The following is a 19,043-nucleotide window of genomic DNA, read 5'->3' on the forward strand; positions in this document are numbered from 1 at the left end:
GCCTTAAAATTCACTTTGGAAAACTATCTTGTGTTTAATTCCTTTCTATTTTTTTAAAAGAGATTTTATCATTGTAAATTTCTTTTTTGTCCATATATTTTGATTTGATTAATTTCAGCCAAATTCTATGTGTTCATTGTCATAATCCAGAGTTTTTGGTAATATACTGGTTGTTGCCTAAGTGATTTGTTTTAGCTCTGCTTACCAATGTTAAAGAGCTTTATGAAAATTTGAACTTCTTTTGGCATAAGCTATTTTCTTAATTATTTAAATACATATGAATGCTGGGAGGAAAAAGTGATAAATAATTTAAGAATATCTCTGTAATGTGCCACACTAAGGCACTGTATGAAAAATTATAGATGGAGGTTCATGACATCATACAGGAGGCAGTGATCAAGATCATCCCCAAGGAAAAAAATATGCAAAGAAGGCAAAACTGTCGCCTGAGGAGGCCTTACAAACAGCTGAGAAAAGAAGAGTAGCAAGAGGCAAAGGAGAAAAGAAAAGATATACTCATTTGAATACAGGGTTCCAAAGAATAGCAAAGAGAGATAAGAAAGGCTTCCTCAGTGATCAATACAAAGAAATAGAGGAAAACAATAGAAAGGGAAAGACTAGAGATCACTTCAAGAAAATTAGAGATACCAAGGGAACACTTCATGCAAAGATGGGCTCAATAAAGGACAGAAATGTTATAGACCTAAGAGATTAAGAAGAGGTGGAAAGAATACACAAAAGAACTATACAAAAAAGATCTTCATGACCCAGATAACCACGATGGTGTGATCACTCACCTAGAGACAGACATCCTGGAATGTGAAGTTAAGTGGGCCTTAGGAAGAATCACTATGAACAAAGCAAGTGGAGGTGATGGAATTCCAATTAGGCTATTACAAATCCTAAAAGAAGATGCTGTGAAAGTGCTGCACTCAATATGCCAGCAAATTTGGAAAACAGGTGGTAGCCACAGGACTGGGAAAGCTCAGTTTTCATTCCATTCCCAAAAAAGGCAATGCCAAAGAATGCTCAAACTACCACACAACTGCACTCATCTCACATGCTATCAAAGTAATGCTCAAAATTCTCCAAGTCAGGCTTCAACAGTACGTGAACTGTGAAATTCCAGATGTTCAAGCTGCTTTTAGAAAAGGCAGAGGAACCAGAGATCAAATTGCCAACATCTGTTGGATCATCAAAAAAGCTAGAGAGTTCCAGAAAAGCATTTACTTCTGCTTTATTGACTACCCCAAAGCCTTTGACTGTGTGGGTAATACCAAACAGTGGAAAATTCTGAAAGAGATGGGAATACCAGACCACCTTACCTGCCTCCTGAGACATCTGTATGCAGGTAAGGAAGCAACAGTTAGAACTGGACATGGACCAACAGGCTGGTTCCAAATAGGGAAAAGAGTACATCAAGGCTGTATATTGTTACCCTGACTAATTTATATGCAGAGTATATCATGAAAAATGCCAGGCTGAATTAAGCACAAGCTGGAATCAAGATTGCCAGGAGAAATCTCAATAACCTCAGATATGCAGATGACACCACTCTTATGGCAGAAAGTGAACAAGAACTAAAGAGCCTCTTGATGAAATTGAAAGAGGAGGGTGAAAAAGTTGGCTTAAAACTCAATATTCAGAAAACTAGGATCACAGCATCTGGTTCCATCACTTCATGGCAAATAGATGGGGAAACAATAGAAACAATGACAGACTTTACTTTCGTGGGCTCCAAAATCACTACAGATTGTGACTGCAGCTATGAAATTAAAAGACACTTGCTCCTTGGAAGAAAAGCTATGACCAAACTATACAGCATATTAAAAAGCAAAGACATTATCCTGCTGACAAAGGTCCGTCTAGTCAAGGCTATGGTTTTTCCAGGAGTCATGTATGGACGTGAGAATTGGACTATAAAGAAAGCTGAGTACCAAAGAACAGATGCTTTTGAACTGTGGTGTTGGAGAAGACTCTTGAGAGTCCCTTGTACTGCCAGGAGATCCAATCAGTCATCCTCAAGGAAATCAGTTCTGAATATTCATTGGAAGGATTGATGCTGAAGCTGAAACTTCAATACTTTGGCCACCTGATGTGAAAAACTGACACCTTGGAAAAGACTCTGATGCTGGGAAAGAATGAAGGCAGAAGGAGAAGGGTACTCCAGAGGATGAGATGGTTGGATGGCATCACTGACTCAATGGACATGAATTTGAGCAAGCTTTGGGAGTTGGTGATGGACAGGGAAGCCTGGTGTGCTGCAGTCCATGGGGTCATGAAGAGTTGGACACGACTAAGCGACTGAACTGAACTGAAGGCACAGTATAATTAAAATAAAAAGAAAGACAAGAATCAAGAGGAGAGAAACTTGTCATAGAAAGAGGAACCCCCAGAAGACTAAGAGCAAGTTTTTCATTATAGGTCAGGAGAAATGGAATGATATGTTAACAGAACTCAGAAAAAAGCCAAAACAAACCATATCATCCAAGAATACTATACTGAGCAAAAGAAACCTTCCAAATGAAAGAGAGGTAAAAACTCTCCCAGACAAACTGAAACTGAAGGAGATCATCAACACCAGACTTCCCTTATAAGAAACACTAAAGGGAGTCCTTCAAGTTGAAATAAAAGAATACTAGACAGCAACATGATAGCAGAAGAAAGCAGGAAACTTGTTAGTAAGGTAGACATAGAGACAAAAACAGAATACTGTATTACTATAATAGTAGTGGGCAAGCCAGTTTGGATTTTAGTATAAAAGATTAATGACAATAATATTTAAAAATAATTATACAAATATTTTAAAAGTATATACAGATGTAAAATGTGATAATAGTAATGTAAAGTATATGAAACTGGAGAATTTAATATGTAGAGCTTTCTGCTATCAAATTTGTTGTTATCAGCTTTATAACCGTCATAATTATAGATATGGAACCATAAAAGACCCTAATTTGCCAAAGCAGTCTTGAGGAAAAAAGATCAAAGCTGAATGTGTCACTCTCCCAGATTTTAGACAACTGTACAAAGATATAGTAACCAAAACAACCTGGTATTGCCACAAAAAACAGATATACACATCAACAGAACAGAATAGAGATCCTAGGGAAAAACCTCACATACCTATGGTCAATTAATCTACAGTAAAGGATGTAAGAATATACAGTGGAAAAAAGACAAATCTCTCAACAAGTGGTGTTGGAAAAAATGTACAGTTACATGTAAGACAACGAAATGCATACATTTCCTCACATTGAATGTATGTGTGTATATATATATATAAAATGCAATATGGATATATAGATATATATACACACAACTCAATAAGGAATAAAGAGGTGAATAGAGACCTGAAACCATAAGACATCTAGCAGAGAACATAGGCAGGACACTGTTTAACATAAATTGCAACAAATAATTTTTCTGGATCTGTCTCCTAAGCTAAAAAAAATCAAGCAAAAATAAACAAATGCGATCTAATTAAATCTAAAAGTCTTTGCACATCAAAGGAAACCATGGATAAAAAGAAAAGGTAGTCTATAGGATTTGAAAACAATATGACTGGCAAGGTGTTAATATCCAAAATACATAAATAGCCCATACAACTCAATATTAAAAAAATAATAATTAAATAATTGGCAGAAGATCTGAATAGACATTGTCCAAAGAAGACATACAAATGGCCAACAGACACATGAGCAGATACTCATCATCACTAACAGATAAATGCACATCAAACAACAAGTGTAAGATATAACCTCACAGTTGTCAGAATGGCTATCATCAAAACAACTACAAATAATAAGTGTTGGTGATGACGTGGAGAAAAGAGAGCACTTGTACGCTGTTGACAGGAATGTAAACTGGTGCAGACACTTACAGTATGGAGGTTCCTAAAAAAAACTAAAAATAGAACTAATATATGATCCAGCAATTCCACTCCTGAGTATATATCTAGAAAAATCAAAGACACTAATTAAAAACGATATATGCACCCCAATGTTTATAGTAGGACTATTACTCAGCTATAAAAAAGAATGAAAATCTCCCATTTATAGTGATGTGGATGGACCTAGAAATATGATTTGATAAAAACAAATATTGTATGATATCACTTACATGTGGGATCTAAAAATTAATACAAACAAAGGCTTTTTCTGTATAGCAAAACAGAAAAAGACACAGATATAGAAAAAGAACTAGTGGTTTCCAGTGGTGAAGGGGAAAAGAGGAAGGACACAATTAGGGGTATGAAATTAGGAGATACCAGCTGCTAAAATAGATAAGCACTAAGTCTTCCCTGATGGCTCAGATGATATAGAATTTGCCTGCAATGTAGGAGACCTGATCTCAATCCCTGGGTCAGGAAGATCCCCTGGAGAAGGGAATGGTGACCCACTCGAGTATTCTTGCCTGGAGAATTCCATGGACAGAGGAGCCTGGTGGGCCACAGTCCATGGGATTGCAAAGAGTCAGACATCACTGAGCGACTAAACACTTTCACTTTCAAGGATATAAGATATAGTACAGGGAATTATATCCATTATCTTGTAATAAGTTCTAGTGTAGTATAGTCTGTCAAAATACTGTTTCTATGCTATACACCTGAAATTAATATAATATTGTGAGTCAGCTACACTTCATTAAAAAACTAAAAATTAAAAAGAAGCAAGACTCAACTATTCCCTATGTATAAGACTCTCAGTTTCTCACTTTAGAACTAAAGACACACAAAGACTGAAAGTGAAGTGACAGGAAAAGATTTTCCATGACGTAGGTAACCAAAAGTGGCTGTACTTACTTCAGACAAAATAGATTTTAAGTAAAAATGTCACAAGAGACAAAAGAAGACATTAATATTAAAGATGAAAGAGTCAATTGACCAGGAAGATTTAATAAATATCTCTATCTTTCTATCCCCAACATCAGAGTACCTAAATATATAAACACTGAATGGAGAAATAAACAGTAATACAATAATAGTAGAAATTTGAATACCTCATTTTAAATAGTAAATAGAAATAATAAAGCAATGGATAACTTGAAGAACATTATAGACCAAATTGACCTAAAAGATATACACAAAACATCCCACCCAACACTAGCAAAATACATACTGCTTTCAAGTGTACACATATCTTTGCATGTTTCACCACAAAATAAATTGTAACAAATCTAAGAATATTGATCTCATCCCAAGTATCTTTTCTATCCACAATGGAATGAAACTAAAAATCAATAGCAGGGTAAAAACTGGAGAATTCACAAATACATGAAAATCTGCAACACCCTTTTAAACAACAGTAGATCAAAGAATGCTAAAAAGAATTTAGAAAATACCTCAAGACAAGCAAAACTAAAATCACAACATACCAAAACATATGGGATGTACGTATACAGTACTAAGAAGGAATTTCATAGTGATTAGTGCCTATATATAAAAGGAAGGAAAGTCTCAAATCAGCCACCCAGCTTTACATTTCAGTGTGCTGGAGGGACAGTGGCTTCATTCTCACATGCACAACAACGTGATGACAACCTGGCCAAAGCACGTATAGTTGCCTGCATGGTCTGATGCAGCATATTTGGAGAGGAGTTATGAGTTAGCAAGATGGCTTTGTGTATAAAGCATGTTAATTGCTGTCCAATAATAAAGCTCAGAGAAGCAATAAAAATAAAGGTAGCTAGCTACTGATAGTACTATACACCAGCTATTGTTTTACTGTTGCCCTTCCATTAGTGGATTCATTTCTTAGCATAATTCCATCACTCAGATGCTATTATTTCCCTTTCACAGATGAAAAATCTTAGATACAGAGAGGGTAAATGACTTCCTCCAAGGAAAGAATTATATTTACAGGTTTTGGAGATGAGGACTTGGGCATCTTTGCATGCCATTTCTCTGTCTAACTATGAATATATTAGGTAACATGGTAAGGGGATATTAAGTTTGCAAATGGAGTTGAGGTTGCTAATCAGATGACCTTGAAGAGATTGTCATATGTTGTCTTTGTTAACTCAGTGTAATCGCAAGCATCCTTTAAGCATGGATGAGAGAGCAGAAAATTCAACAACAATGTGATGCAATGTAACAAATATTTGATTGACCATCACTAGCTTTGAATATGGAAGAGAGTTATTAGTCAAGAACTTTGGACAGTTTCTAGAAACTGGAAAAGACAAGGAAATTAACTTTTCTCTAGAGTCTCCAGAAAGGAACACAACCCTACCCAAACCTTGATTTTAGCCCAGTGAGAACTATTTCAGACTTCTTGACTTTAGAATGGTATAATTATTACACAGCTGTAATAAATTTGTGTTGTTTTATTCTATTAAGGACATAGATATGCACACACACCTATACATATGTGTACATTTGCATGTCAGTGTCAAGTGGCGATAAATGCTATGGAAAATCAGTTTGGTTGAAGAGTTATGGATAGGAACTGCTATCCATATATATGGGTGATATATGGTGTGTATATATATATATATAATATATATATAATATATATATATATATAATATATATATATATTCACCACCGTTTATATGGGGTGGTCAGGGATGAGGTAATATTTAAACAGAGATTTGAGTGAGATGAAAGTGCAAGATATGGGAGTAGAACATTTCAGATGAGGAAACAGTAAGTACAAGTTTCTCCAAGTCAGAATTGCACTGTGCATCTTGAGAAATAGCAATAGGACAGAGGCAATGAGCCAGAGGAAAACTGTGGGATAGTGATTCTGTTGGTGGATAAAAATGGGATAGTTATCCTAATGATTTCTGGAAAAGGAATAGAAATGAAGGTGGACTGAGACAACTTTTACTTTTGCCCTGTTATTTATATTTTTTGATGATGATGCATTACTTTTATATTTTTAAAGAATTTTCATTATAATACAGCAGTACAAGAAATCTGAAGCACAGAAACAAGTATAAAGGTGAGCAGTGTACTGGCAGGGTTTTCATAACTTACTTGGTTCTGTTCAAAAATTGAGGGAAAGGGGTAAGAAAGAATCAAACCATGCTGTTGTTATTCAAGATTATTTGCTATCTATTTGCACTTTTACACATTCTACATGCTGAATCTATATACACTCCTCAGAAACAACATGTACATTTGTATGTGTGTGGGGACATATGTTTGCTTGAAGCTGAATTATTTGGTATGAAGGGGAATATTTGGAAGTATAGAAATAAAAAGATTATTTATAAATCCATGCTTACCAGAACATCTTGAAGATACTAATATTATGGAAACTCCCTTATACATTAGCAACATGGAGTACAGTTGAGATCATGGGATTTCAGGCTGCCTGAGTTCAGACCTTGGGTCTACCACTTACCAGCTTAGGGACCTACAGAAGGTCATTCAACCTCCTAAATTTTTTTTTTCCCCATCTGAAAAGGGAGATAATAGCACATGACTGACTGAATTGTGATAATTAATACACCCACTAGTAGAACTAAAAGAGGCTTCCCTGGTGGCTCCACGATAACAAATCCGCTTGCAATGCAGGAGATGCTGGTTCAGTCCCTGGGTTGGGAAGATCCCCTGGAGGAGGGCGTGGCAACCCACTCCAATATTCTTGCCTGGAGAGTTCCATGGATAGAGGAACCTGGCAGTCTACAGTCACAAAGAGTCTAGGGTCACAGAGTCAGATACAATTGAAGCAACTGAGTACACAGGCACGCAGAACTGAAACACTAGAAGAGGGCTTCCCCGGTGGTAGGGTGGATAAGAATCCTGCCAGTGCAGGGCTCACAGTTTCCGTCCCTGGTCTGGGAATGTTCCACATGCCATGCAGCAACTAAGCCCATGCACCACAACTGCTGAAGCCCATACACCTAGAGCTCTGCAACAAGGGGAGCCACCACATTGAGAAGCTCCATCGGCCATAACTAGAGAAAGCCTGCACAGCCAGCGTTCGGTTCAGTTCAGTCGCTCAGTGGTGTCTGACTCTTCGCAGCCCCAAGGACTGCAGCACACCAGGCCTCCCTATCCATCACCAACTCCCAGAGTTTACTCAAACTCATGTCCATTGAGTTGGTGATGCTATCCAATCATCTCATCCTCTGTCGTCCCCTTTTCCCACCATCAATCTTTCCCAGCATCAGGGTCTTTTCCAATGAGTCAGTTCTTCACATCAGGTGGCCAAAGTGTTGGAGCTTCAGCTTCAGCATCAGTCCTCCCAGTGAATATTCAGACTGATTTCCTTTAGGATGGACTGGTTGGATCATTACACATTCAGTGTAACCAAAATAACAAAAAATAAAACACTGGAATAGTGTCTTGCATAAGAGTAAGTGCTCAATATACTATTATTGTGATTGTTTTTCTGTTCTTTATTATTGGACTGCAATTAACATACTTTATACACACTGATGACTTGCTAACTTGAAACTTTTCTACAAATATGCTTCAAGAGACTACACAGGCAACTTTATTTGCTTTAGCTAGTTTGTCGTCATCTTGAATACATGTGCAAATGAAATCACTATAACTGCCCATGTTTAAAAGCAAAATAATCCAGCACATCATACTGACATCAACAGACAATAGACCTGTTCCAAATGCATTAGCCAGTAGCTTCTCCTGGTGACTGCTTCTTGGCTTAAATATTACTTAAATATTTCATCAGAATAGACTTTACCAATAATCTCTGAAAAACAAACAGACCTTATGTTCCCTGGACAAAGTTAAAAAAGACCTTATATAACACGATTGCAATTGAGTTTAATCTCTGGTCTTTATTCAGCTAGACAAAACTATAAATGTGAGGAAAACATTTTAAATAATGATCAGTGTCGGCTCTGGTTGAGTTTTTGATTTCTTCTAGTCTTCTCTGCATGTGTGCGTGCTCAGTCATGTCTGACTCTGCGACACTTGGACCATAGCCTACTAGGCTCCTCTCTCATGTGATTCTCTAGACAGGAATACTGGAGCGGGTTGCCATGCTCTCCTCCAGGGGATCTTCCTGACCCAGGGATCAAACCCTCATCTCTTATTATGTCTCCTACATTGGCAGGCAGGTTCTGTATTACCGCTAGCATCACCTGGGAAGCCCTATGGGGGTTTAAGGCTTTAATACCATATATAAAGTAGATACCCAACAGGAACTTGCTGTATGGCTCAGGGAACTCAAACAGGGGCTCTGTATCAACCTAGAGGGGTGGGGTGGGGAGGGAGATGGGAGGGAGGTTCCAAAGGGAGGGGATATGTATACCTATGGCTGATTCATTTTGAAGTTTGACAGAAAACAATAAAATTTTGTAAAGCAATTACTCTTCACTAAAAAAAATAAATTAGAAAAAGGCTTTGATTCAAGAGTTTTCCATTTACAGTCTAGATGGCTTCATGCAAACTTCTCAATTTCCGTTTGTCTTAGTTCTCTTAATACTGTGCTCAAGGATTGCTTTTCCCTGTCTGTGAAAATCCCAATACAGCCTATATCATTCAGGGTTTCACGGTTTTATGACAAAAGCAAGAGACAGGATTACCACTTTTAACCACTGCATATGGAAAAATTAACTGACAATCCCAAGTCATCAACTAGGCTTTGGGGCCAGGTCTTTTAGTTGTAACAGATCTCTTTTCCATCAGACTATATTATTTAAATTAATAGAATAAAAATGCTATTTTCTTTTTTTAAAATTAAATAGGTCAAGACCACAAAGTGATTCACAAGACTGATAAATCTTCTCTGTCAATAGGTCAAATACAAGATTTTTTAAAAAAACGTATTATCCATTATACAAAGACTACTTTTATTTGAATCATATTTTTTGTAAGTACCTTTTGTTCCATCAAGAATGAAGAGAGGATACCAAAATCTTTCTAAATTTTCAACATTAATAAATTCTAAGCCAAAAATGTCACCAAAGAAATACTTTTTCTGATTGAAAGACTGACGTATACCAAGATAAGTATCATTCTATATTTTAATGTATGCTTCTTTCAAAAACTCTAATTTGAAATATAAATGTTCTTTTAAAAAGACTGGCTGCCTTTTCTGGAAATAAAAATTACCCCTTTACTTATTTTAGTTTGAAAATATAAAACTTATTCCACCTTGAATCCATTGCAGCAGTTTCTAGTTTTCCTTTTCTCAGAAGGTTGTGCCTCTGCTGTCTTATCTGAATGATGATTTTGGTCCATCATTGAACTGCATATATCATGCGAATGTTTCCAGTTGTTTTTGATGTTTAGCTCAAAATGATCACCTTTTGAGAGAGAAAAAGTAGGTTTTATTTCACATTAGCAATTCAGAAATGAGAAAAACCTCAAGGTCAACATCCATCAATCAATAATTCCACAAATATTCATGTAGGATTTATTATGTCCTGATGAGGCAGAAATTGCTAGACAGTCTAAGACTCTGAGACCTTGGTTCTTTTTAATTTCATTTTTTTTTTATCTTCCCAAGTAAGCATCTCACTTTTTGTTCCAATTACCACGCATCAGAGGAATACCTCCCTAGTCTGGAGGGTCATAAAACATTCAGGTCAAGGATAAGACAATCATTACCTGCTGTCCAGTTTATTAAGCGGGAAAAAAACCCCCCAAAACTTCAAGAAGACCATTAGCTCTTAAACATACCTTTGGTTCCTAAATAATGGTCTGGGGTCTTAAGAAAGGGTTGAGGGATGGCATCACAATGTCTAGAGAAATTGAGAAATGGAGGATCCAAAAAAGCTATAAAAATGACAATCTGGACTTTGCAATAGTTGAACTGATTGGTCAAAAATGATGTATATTAAAGTCACCAGCCAACCAAAGATATACAGTTTGATACTAGTAAAGATATAAAACTGCTGTAATCCCTGCCTTCTGGGGGCTCTTCACCCCCTCTCAATGTCTATGCTGTGAGCTTTGTATCTCTACCCTTTAAGATAAACTTTGTCTGTTTGAGAGTTTGCAAGTTTGCAGATTTCATTCTTCGGCTCCATGAACAGAGCTCGTGTTTCACGTTTCACTGAGCACTGAAACACAAAATGCAGGGGAAACACACACACACACATTTCTAGTTTTAGTGAGATTATAATTTAGGAAGATAAATTTATAGAGGGAAACTTGAATTAACAAATAAGGTAACAGAGTCACACACTAGATTAGATTAAATAAATTATTAGCAATATCTATTAGAAATAAAATCTGGGGATTTTCCTGATGGTACAGTGGATAGGAATCTGCCTGCCACTGCAGAGGACATGGGATCGATCCCTGGTGCAGGAAAAGTCCACATGCCACAGAGGAACTAAGCCCACACCACAACTATTGAGCCTGTATGTTCTAGAGCCCTCGAGCTGCAACTACTGAGCCCCTAGGAAGAATAGTCCCTAGTTACCACAACTAGAGAAAATCTGTTCACAGCACAACCAAACAAATAAATAAATATTTTTTTTAAAGAGAAAGAAAGAAAATTTTGTTACATTTTCTGCATATCTACATTACAAGATCTTAGGAAGACAAACATTAATTCATCTTTGCGTACTCAGTTGTGTCTGACTCTTCACAACCCTGTAGACTGTAGCCCACCAGGCTCCTCTGTCCATGGAATTGTCTGTGAAGAATACTGGAGTGGGTTGCCATTTCCTTCTCCAGGGGATCTTCCCAATTCGGGGATCAAACCCACATCTCTTGCCTCTCCTGCACTGGCAGACAGACTCTTTACCACTGAGCCACCTGAGAAGCCCTTAATTCATCTTTATGTCTTTACAAAGTGTCAAACACTGCCTTCCACATAGTAGACAGTCAAAATGAACAGAAAAAACAATGTCATGAATTATAATTAGAATGCCCTAAAAAGGTTTCATAGAGAAAATACCCCTGAACCAAGCTCAAAAAGCAGGTAGAGTTTGGACTTGTTAAAAAGAGCTTAGTGTACTCTAAGCACCTCTCAGAGAGACTATGGTCATGCCTGATCTCACCATAACCGCAATTCCACTTTATTTTAATTAATTAAACAGAATTATTCCTTTTCTTTGTATTTCTACTACTTTCCCAGACAGACTACTTGTTGTCACCTCTCTCCTACATATTGGGAAAAATATTCAGATAAAAAGTTGGAAAAGTAGGCACTTTTACCTTATTTCTGGAAAAAGGTTAAATTGTAATAACTCACTACAAATTAATTAAAAGAGTGGAATATCAATTCAGAGTTGACTCTAAACATCATGACATTTTAGCCTGACCTGTACTGGTGGTACTGAGAGGGGGGAGCGGGGGGAAGTGAAAACAGCATTCATTCTCAGATCTTTTACAAGTCTGTAAATAACTTCATAATTTTTAATTAAATAACCTTAACAATAATTATTAGGCTAGCCATCTTCCTGAATTGGAGAAGGGACTGATATTTTTGAGTCCATAGTTTGTGCCAGGAACTGGGCTGAGTGGAATTTTTTCTCATTGAATCAGAGATAAAAGAATCTTGAAGACCTATTTCCACCCCCGCCGAGTCAAAACTTGACTTGAAACAAGTAACATCGAGGTGGGTAAGTAGGTTTGAGACACATCTCATTTCTCAATGCTTGCCAGCTAACACTTCAACCCACATTATCCAGTTGGAATCAAAGAAATTAAGAGCAAGTTTAATAATTTTATATAGTCAGTGGTACTAATTGCCTTGGAGCATATTTTGAGAAGATAACTGGGGGTTCATTTTTTCAGACTTGAAGTTCCACTTGGATAGAAAGTAATAGGAATGGGATTTCAGACTTTATTGTTAAATTATCAATGTCTGATTTCCTGTCTTTTATTTTCAAAAACACAAGCCTGAGGCTCAGCTACCTCTAGAAGATAGGTTTTAAGGGCTTAGATTATAACCATGTAGAAGACACACAGCATAAAATGTGTAATATTTATCATGTCTATAAAAACAATTTTTATCCTTGAAAATTGTGGAAGTTTCTCACATAAGAGAAACACTGAAGTTTGAGAATTTCAAAGGGTCTTTCTTACCTGGACTTAGGATCCCACAGCAACAACCACAGGTCTATCCCTTTATCTGTTGTCAGAGTCTCTTGCTAAATAGTTAGCTGGGTTATTTCTTTTTTCAGTCCAATGATGATTAACTATCTTATTAGGTCATTGTCCTAGGCAAATAGAAGAAAACCGACCACTTATAAGAATCTCCACTGCACACTTATATTTTAAAAATTGTGTTAATATTATCTCAGAACTTACAAAATGTTTGTATATGAAAGTTCAAAAATTAAGCTTTATTTCTGAGAATAATTTATATTTCCTTAGTTTGCATATTTTTCTTTAAAAATACAAATACAACAGATTATTAAAACTCTTCCATATAAAGAAGACTACAAAGCAATTTTTAAAACTTGTCTATAGATTGCTTTAATATTCAAAGGATCAAATACACTATTTTGTTTGATTCTTTTTGTTGTGAAATTTGCTCAGTTGTGTCCGACTATCTGCAGCCTCATGGACTGTAGCCTGCCAGGCTCCTCTGTTCATGGAATTCTCCAGGCAAGACTACTGGAGTGGGTTGCCACTCCCTTCTCCAGGGTATGTTCCTGACGTATGTATCAAACTCAGGTTTCCTGCACTGTAGGCAGATTCTTTACCAACTGAGCCTCCAGGAAGCCCCCTTTTGTTTGGTACTTGGGTGCAATTCTAACATGATGTTTCTGGATACCAGATGTCCCATATGGAATAGTAAAAGTGCCAATTTATTACAAGATAGATTTTCTAAACAACAAAAATTTTTAAAGATGATGGAAGTCAAGACTACTTTGCATGATAGATTTCTTATATCAATGTCTGCAGAAAGATAGATCACGTGATTTCTATTAACCTGGTTTTTAGAGAAGGGGAGAGCTTGATCCAGTTGCAAGTTTTCTTGAGGAGGTATGATGTTTCATGCTCTCATGATTTCATTCACTCACTCAAGCACTTTTGAATCGCTATTATACCTCTTTACCCCAGTCATTGGACTCTGTTCTGGAGGTGTACAGAAGTTAAGTAAAAGTGAAAGTGTTAGTCACTCAGTTGTGTCCAACTCTTTGAGACTTCATAGGCTCCTCTGTCCATGGAATTTCCCAGGCAAGAATACTGAAGTGGTTATCCATTCCCTTCTCCAGGGGATCTTCCTAATCTAGGGATCAGACCCAGGTCTCCTTCACACATAATGATGTAAGTGTCAACTTAAAAAAATTGTCACAGTCTAAAAGTTGAGTGTTATGCTTTATTTGGTGGGAATTTTTAGGACTTCAAACATGAGACGGTGACTGTAGCCATGAAATTAAAAGACATTTGCTCCTTGGAAGAAAAGCTGTGACAAACCTAGACAGCATATTAAAAAGCAGAAAATCACTTTGCCGACAAAGGTCCATTTAGTCAAAGCTATTATTTTTCCAGTAGTCATGTATGAATGTGAGAGCTGTACCATAAAGAAGGTTGAGTGCTGAAGAACTGATGCTTCCAAACTGTGGTGGTGGAGAAGACTCTTGAGAGTTCCTTGGACAGCAAGAAGATCAAACTTGTCAACCCTGAATATTCATGGGAAGGACTGATGCTGAAGCTGAAGGTCCAATACTTTGGCCACCTGATACAGATAGCAGATCCATTGGAAAAGACCCTGATGCTGGGAAAGACTGAGGGCAAGAGGAGAAGGGGCGACAGAGGATGAGATGGTTGGATGGCTTCACTGGCTCAGTGGACATGAGTTTGAGCAAACTCTGGGAGACAGTGAAGGTCAGAGAACCCTGGAGTGCTATAGTTTATGGTGTCACAGAGAGTCGGGCATGACTTAGCTTCTGAACAACAACAAGAAGCCCAGGAGACAGCACCTCAAATAACCCTGAGAGAATTGCTCTGAGGAGGCAGAGGGAGGAGTCAGGTTATAGAGAGGTTTGCAAGAAAGGGCAGGTAGTCTGAACATCAAAAGATTATTGATAATAAAGGAAAAGCAGATATCTCAAGGAATTTAGTGCTTTTCTGTGTGTGGGAAGATACAAGAGTTTGGGCTCACTGAAATCATTCCTTCCATATGCATCTCAGCTATCTGGGGCCAGTATCTGGCTTTTTCCATCCCTCCCCCCAGCTCCTCAGTGCTCACCTTAGGGAGTGACTAATGGCTGCCTGATAGCAGGTATTGTTCTTCCTGGGCACCCTTGGGTTCAGAAATTCACATTTGGAGTGCCAGATTCATGGATGGCTGTGAAATCCCTACTTGTTGATATGACAGAAATACTCTATTTCTTATAAGTAAGATTAGTATCTTTCTTCTATCACATGAATAAATAATGTATATTATATATGTTTTATACATGCATGTTATTTATTATGCAGCATACTTAATATCATATATGTATAGAGATATGTGCATGTATATATATATATATAGCTATTATATAGAGATAGCAGCTTGAATGTATACATATATACATAGGTATGCACATACACATGTGAATATATATATGCACATACTTATGTTGTAATGTGAAGATGCGTATGTGAAAATAATGTTATCCCTCATCACTTCTGCAGGATAATCTTTGATACTGCTGCAACAATATTTATTTAAGCCCTGTATCTCAGTTATTTGATCGATTAGTTCTATCCTGGCTTATTCTTGGAACTGTTGGAACCACAGTAAGAACAGGTGCAGAGGGGAAAGGTTTAGGTAATCTCTATTTTCTCAATTAAAGGTAACTGAGAAAAGAAGATCTGGGGCTGAGAAGATTAGGGTTCAGCCTCCCAAATATTCCTCAGCAGAGTCAACATCTATAGCAGTCGCGTCCCCACACCCAGGAGATTCTGATTCAGTTGACCAAAGATTACTATTTCTTAATAAGCACTTAAGTGACCTTTTGTGTGACACCCGATTTTGAGAACCAGTGTAGCAGAGCTGGAGGAATTGATTTTGTGTGCTTCCCTTTCATTCAGAGTCATGATACAGTTTAGGTGTTCCTATGCTAATGATTTTCTCTCTAAATTTCTATTCTACTCTAGTCGCACCACCTTGTTTTGAGACAACCGTAGAAAGAATGAAGGTAAAACAGTACAAGTTAACTAGACCCTTTCTAATCTAATCCAATCTCTGGTGAAATTCTGGAGTGTTTCCAGAGATCAAAGAACATTTGCTCTTTTTCTTGTGTGACTGTTTAAGCACTTAGACCGTTTTCTTTGTGTGGCTTGTGGAAGAATAAAAGTGGTCAGAGGAAAGACATTGCAACAGTTCTTTCAAGATCAATGCTATGCTAACCTCCATAGGTCAATAGAATTGCAAAATTTCCTAAAAATAACCTTATTGATATTTACTACAGACGTAATCACCCCAGTTCTGATATGTTATGGTCTTTGAAATCTGATAGACTTTGATGCCAATGTGTCTCTGCCACTTGCTAGCAGTATGAACTCAAGTAGGTTATCTAAACTTTTCTGAGCAATAATACCACATCTATAAAGTAGGAAGACAATACTTGGATTAAGGGTTAAATAATATACATAAAGTGCTTTGCACAGTACTTGACAAATTATTGATTCAATACTTAAGATTCATTGTACTACATTAGTGTATTATAAATATTTAAAGCAATTGATTCATATGAAATGAATAAAAGTAAAATCTCTAAGACACACACCCAGCAGTTTTTTTTGTTTTTGTTTTTGTTTTTTTCATTTTTCTAGGAGCTTTTTATTTCCAAAGTGCTCAGATGTGTCCACAGGGATTACTGAGTGGGGAGCCTTCAGGCTCAAAGCCAACATGCAGTTGCTTACTCCAAACTTCTCTTGGCAATGGTCAAGAGGTTGTTCTGTAACACATTATAAATCAATTATACTCCAATAAAAGTTAATTTTAAAAAAGAGGTGGGGACTTCTTTGGCAGTCCAGTGGCTAGGGCTCTGTTCTCCCAATGCAGGGGGCATAGGTTTGATCCCTTGTCAGGGAACTAAGATTGGGCATGCTGCCCCAAATTCTGAAAGCTTTTCAGCATGACCGAAAAAAAAAGGAAAATAGTGGAAAAAATATTTTAGAAAAAAGTGGGAAGCACTAGGAGGCTGCAGACTCCTGGACAGAACTCACATCTTTCTACCCACAAAAGTCCTGGCATCATCATGATTGATCTTACTGTGGCCATCTTCTCTCGTGTTGATCACCACCATGGGAAGCAAGTGATTCCCTGATCATGCTTGTCAGTGCCATTCTAATTTCCATATGGCTCTGCATGCTCCTGTATTTGACCCTGATCTCCTGTCTCTCTCTCAGTCCTGAAATGAGATCTTTCTCTTCAGATTTTTTTGGAACTTATGAGTAATCACAAGTATGATTCCCTTTACTTTCAGCCTCTTTCTTGACACATTTTGCCTCACATTCTTGCTTTCACTTAAACTTGGCCTTTCCCTGAAGACACTGCCTCTCTGGCTGCTGTGATCAATGCTAGATGCATTGTTGTCTATTTTATACCACATAGGAAGCACTGGTTTCCAATTTGCCTTACTTTGCTTTTTTTTTTTAAAGGAATTTTTGGATGTGGACTATTTTAAAATTCTTTATTGGATTTGTTACAATATTGCCTTTGTTTTATATTTTCATTTTTTGGTGGGGCTGTGAGGTATGTGGGATCTTATCTCTCCAATGAGGGATTGAACCTACACCCCCTGTATTGGAAGGTGAAGTCTTAACCACTGGACTTCGAGGGAAGGCCCTCCTTTCTGTTTTTAAACCTTCTGCTTTCTGAACCCACTGTTATGAATCTCATATTTAAAGACCATCACTTCTTCATGGTGGAATCATCCACTAGACCTTGAGTCGCTCCTACCTCTTCCATGAGTTTCAGTTCTTGGTTCAAAGCCAATCTCTCAAAGTATCCCTGCTGTCATAATTATTGGTAATGTCAATGGTTGTCAGGGAATGTTTAACAGTAGGATTCCTGTGTGCTGTTTCCTATCTCTCTTGAGCCCTCTGTTCCTTATCAGTTCCTGATAGGAGCAAGCAGAGTGGCAAGCCACTCCAAGGACTGAGATTTAAAAAAATGGGATTTTTGCATAGGATTTCCTTCATTAGCTTTTCTATATGGTGAAAGGGATTATTTATAACCCTCTTGATACAGATTGCCTTTTGGCCTTATGGCCTCTATTGCTCCTTGTTTCCTTGGTAACTTGTAAAGTCTGGTCTTTTGATCTTTATCTGAAGAAGCTACCTTGTAATACGGTATATATTACTCACACAGAATTCAATAAAGCACCCTTGTTCCACCAGAGACTTGGGTCCCCGTGTCCTTCCTTCTCTCTCTATTTTTTTTTTTTTTTTCTTTCTTTCACTTTCTTATTGTCGACTCTGGACCACCAGGTTCCAGTCCATTAAAGGACCCCAACAAATGGTCATGAAGAGAATCCTTCTAATCCTTCCACTTCACAGTTTTTCAGCTTTCTCTTCTCTAATGGTCTTCTATCCACCCCAATGGACATATCCTAGGCTTTGTCACATCAAAATGGCAACTTCTGCCTACTGCCAGCTACAAGGACTTGATCTCCTCTATCTATGTTGCCAGCTCACAAACTGTAGCACTCTGGATGCAACAATACTTGCTAATGACCAGGACCTATCTCACTATTGATGGATTCTATCAGAGATTTCACTGTGCCTTATTTCATGTCGCCATTTCCCCCCATATCTGGGTTAAATTTAATGGTCACGGTAATCACTTTCCTCCATTTATCTTCAAGTTATTATGATCTTGGTATCATTTTAACTGCTTTTCAAAACCACAACCTTGATTAAATACAACTCTCAGACAACTCTGTCCATTCATCCATGTTGCTGAACATGACTAAAGGAAAATTCTCAACCATGTTGGCTTTAAATTTATGATCATGAAATTCAAGGGGCATCTTTCTTGGGCTTAGGTATTATGCTACATTTTCCCAATCCACATTTTGCCTTCTCAGTAACTATTTTGTGCTTTCATCTCTCTTCAAAACTCTAACACATCCTTTCCTATCTCCACCTTCAAATGATGATGATTTCACTAACAAAAATGAAGAACAACTTGGGAGTTGGTGACGGACAGGGA

The 19,043-nt window shown here is 37.4% G+C and overlaps 1 protein-coding gene across 1 annotated transcript in view; it reads right to left on the reverse strand.

Annotated features, from left to right (window-relative positions):
- Positions 1-10,168, reverse strand: part of LOC128047740 (solute carrier organic anion transporter family member 1B3-like) — a 73,934-nt gene extending 63,766 nt beyond the window's left edge. Inside the window, exon 1 of the mRNA XM_052640096.1 lies at positions 10,079-10,168. Coding sequence (XP_052496056.1) covers positions 10,079-10,168 — 90 coding nt within the window. The remainder of the gene's footprint in view (positions 1-10,078) is intronic.
- Positions 10,169-19,043: the final 8,875 nt, after the last annotated feature.

The sequence above is a fragment of the Budorcas taxicolor genome, chromosome 5 (assembly GCF_023091745.1).
Source record: "Budorcas taxicolor isolate Tak-1 chromosome 5, Takin1.1, whole genome shotgun sequence".
In the NCBI taxonomy this organism is placed as follows: domain Eukaryota; kingdom Metazoa; phylum Chordata; class Mammalia; order Artiodactyla; family Bovidae; genus Budorcas; species Budorcas taxicolor.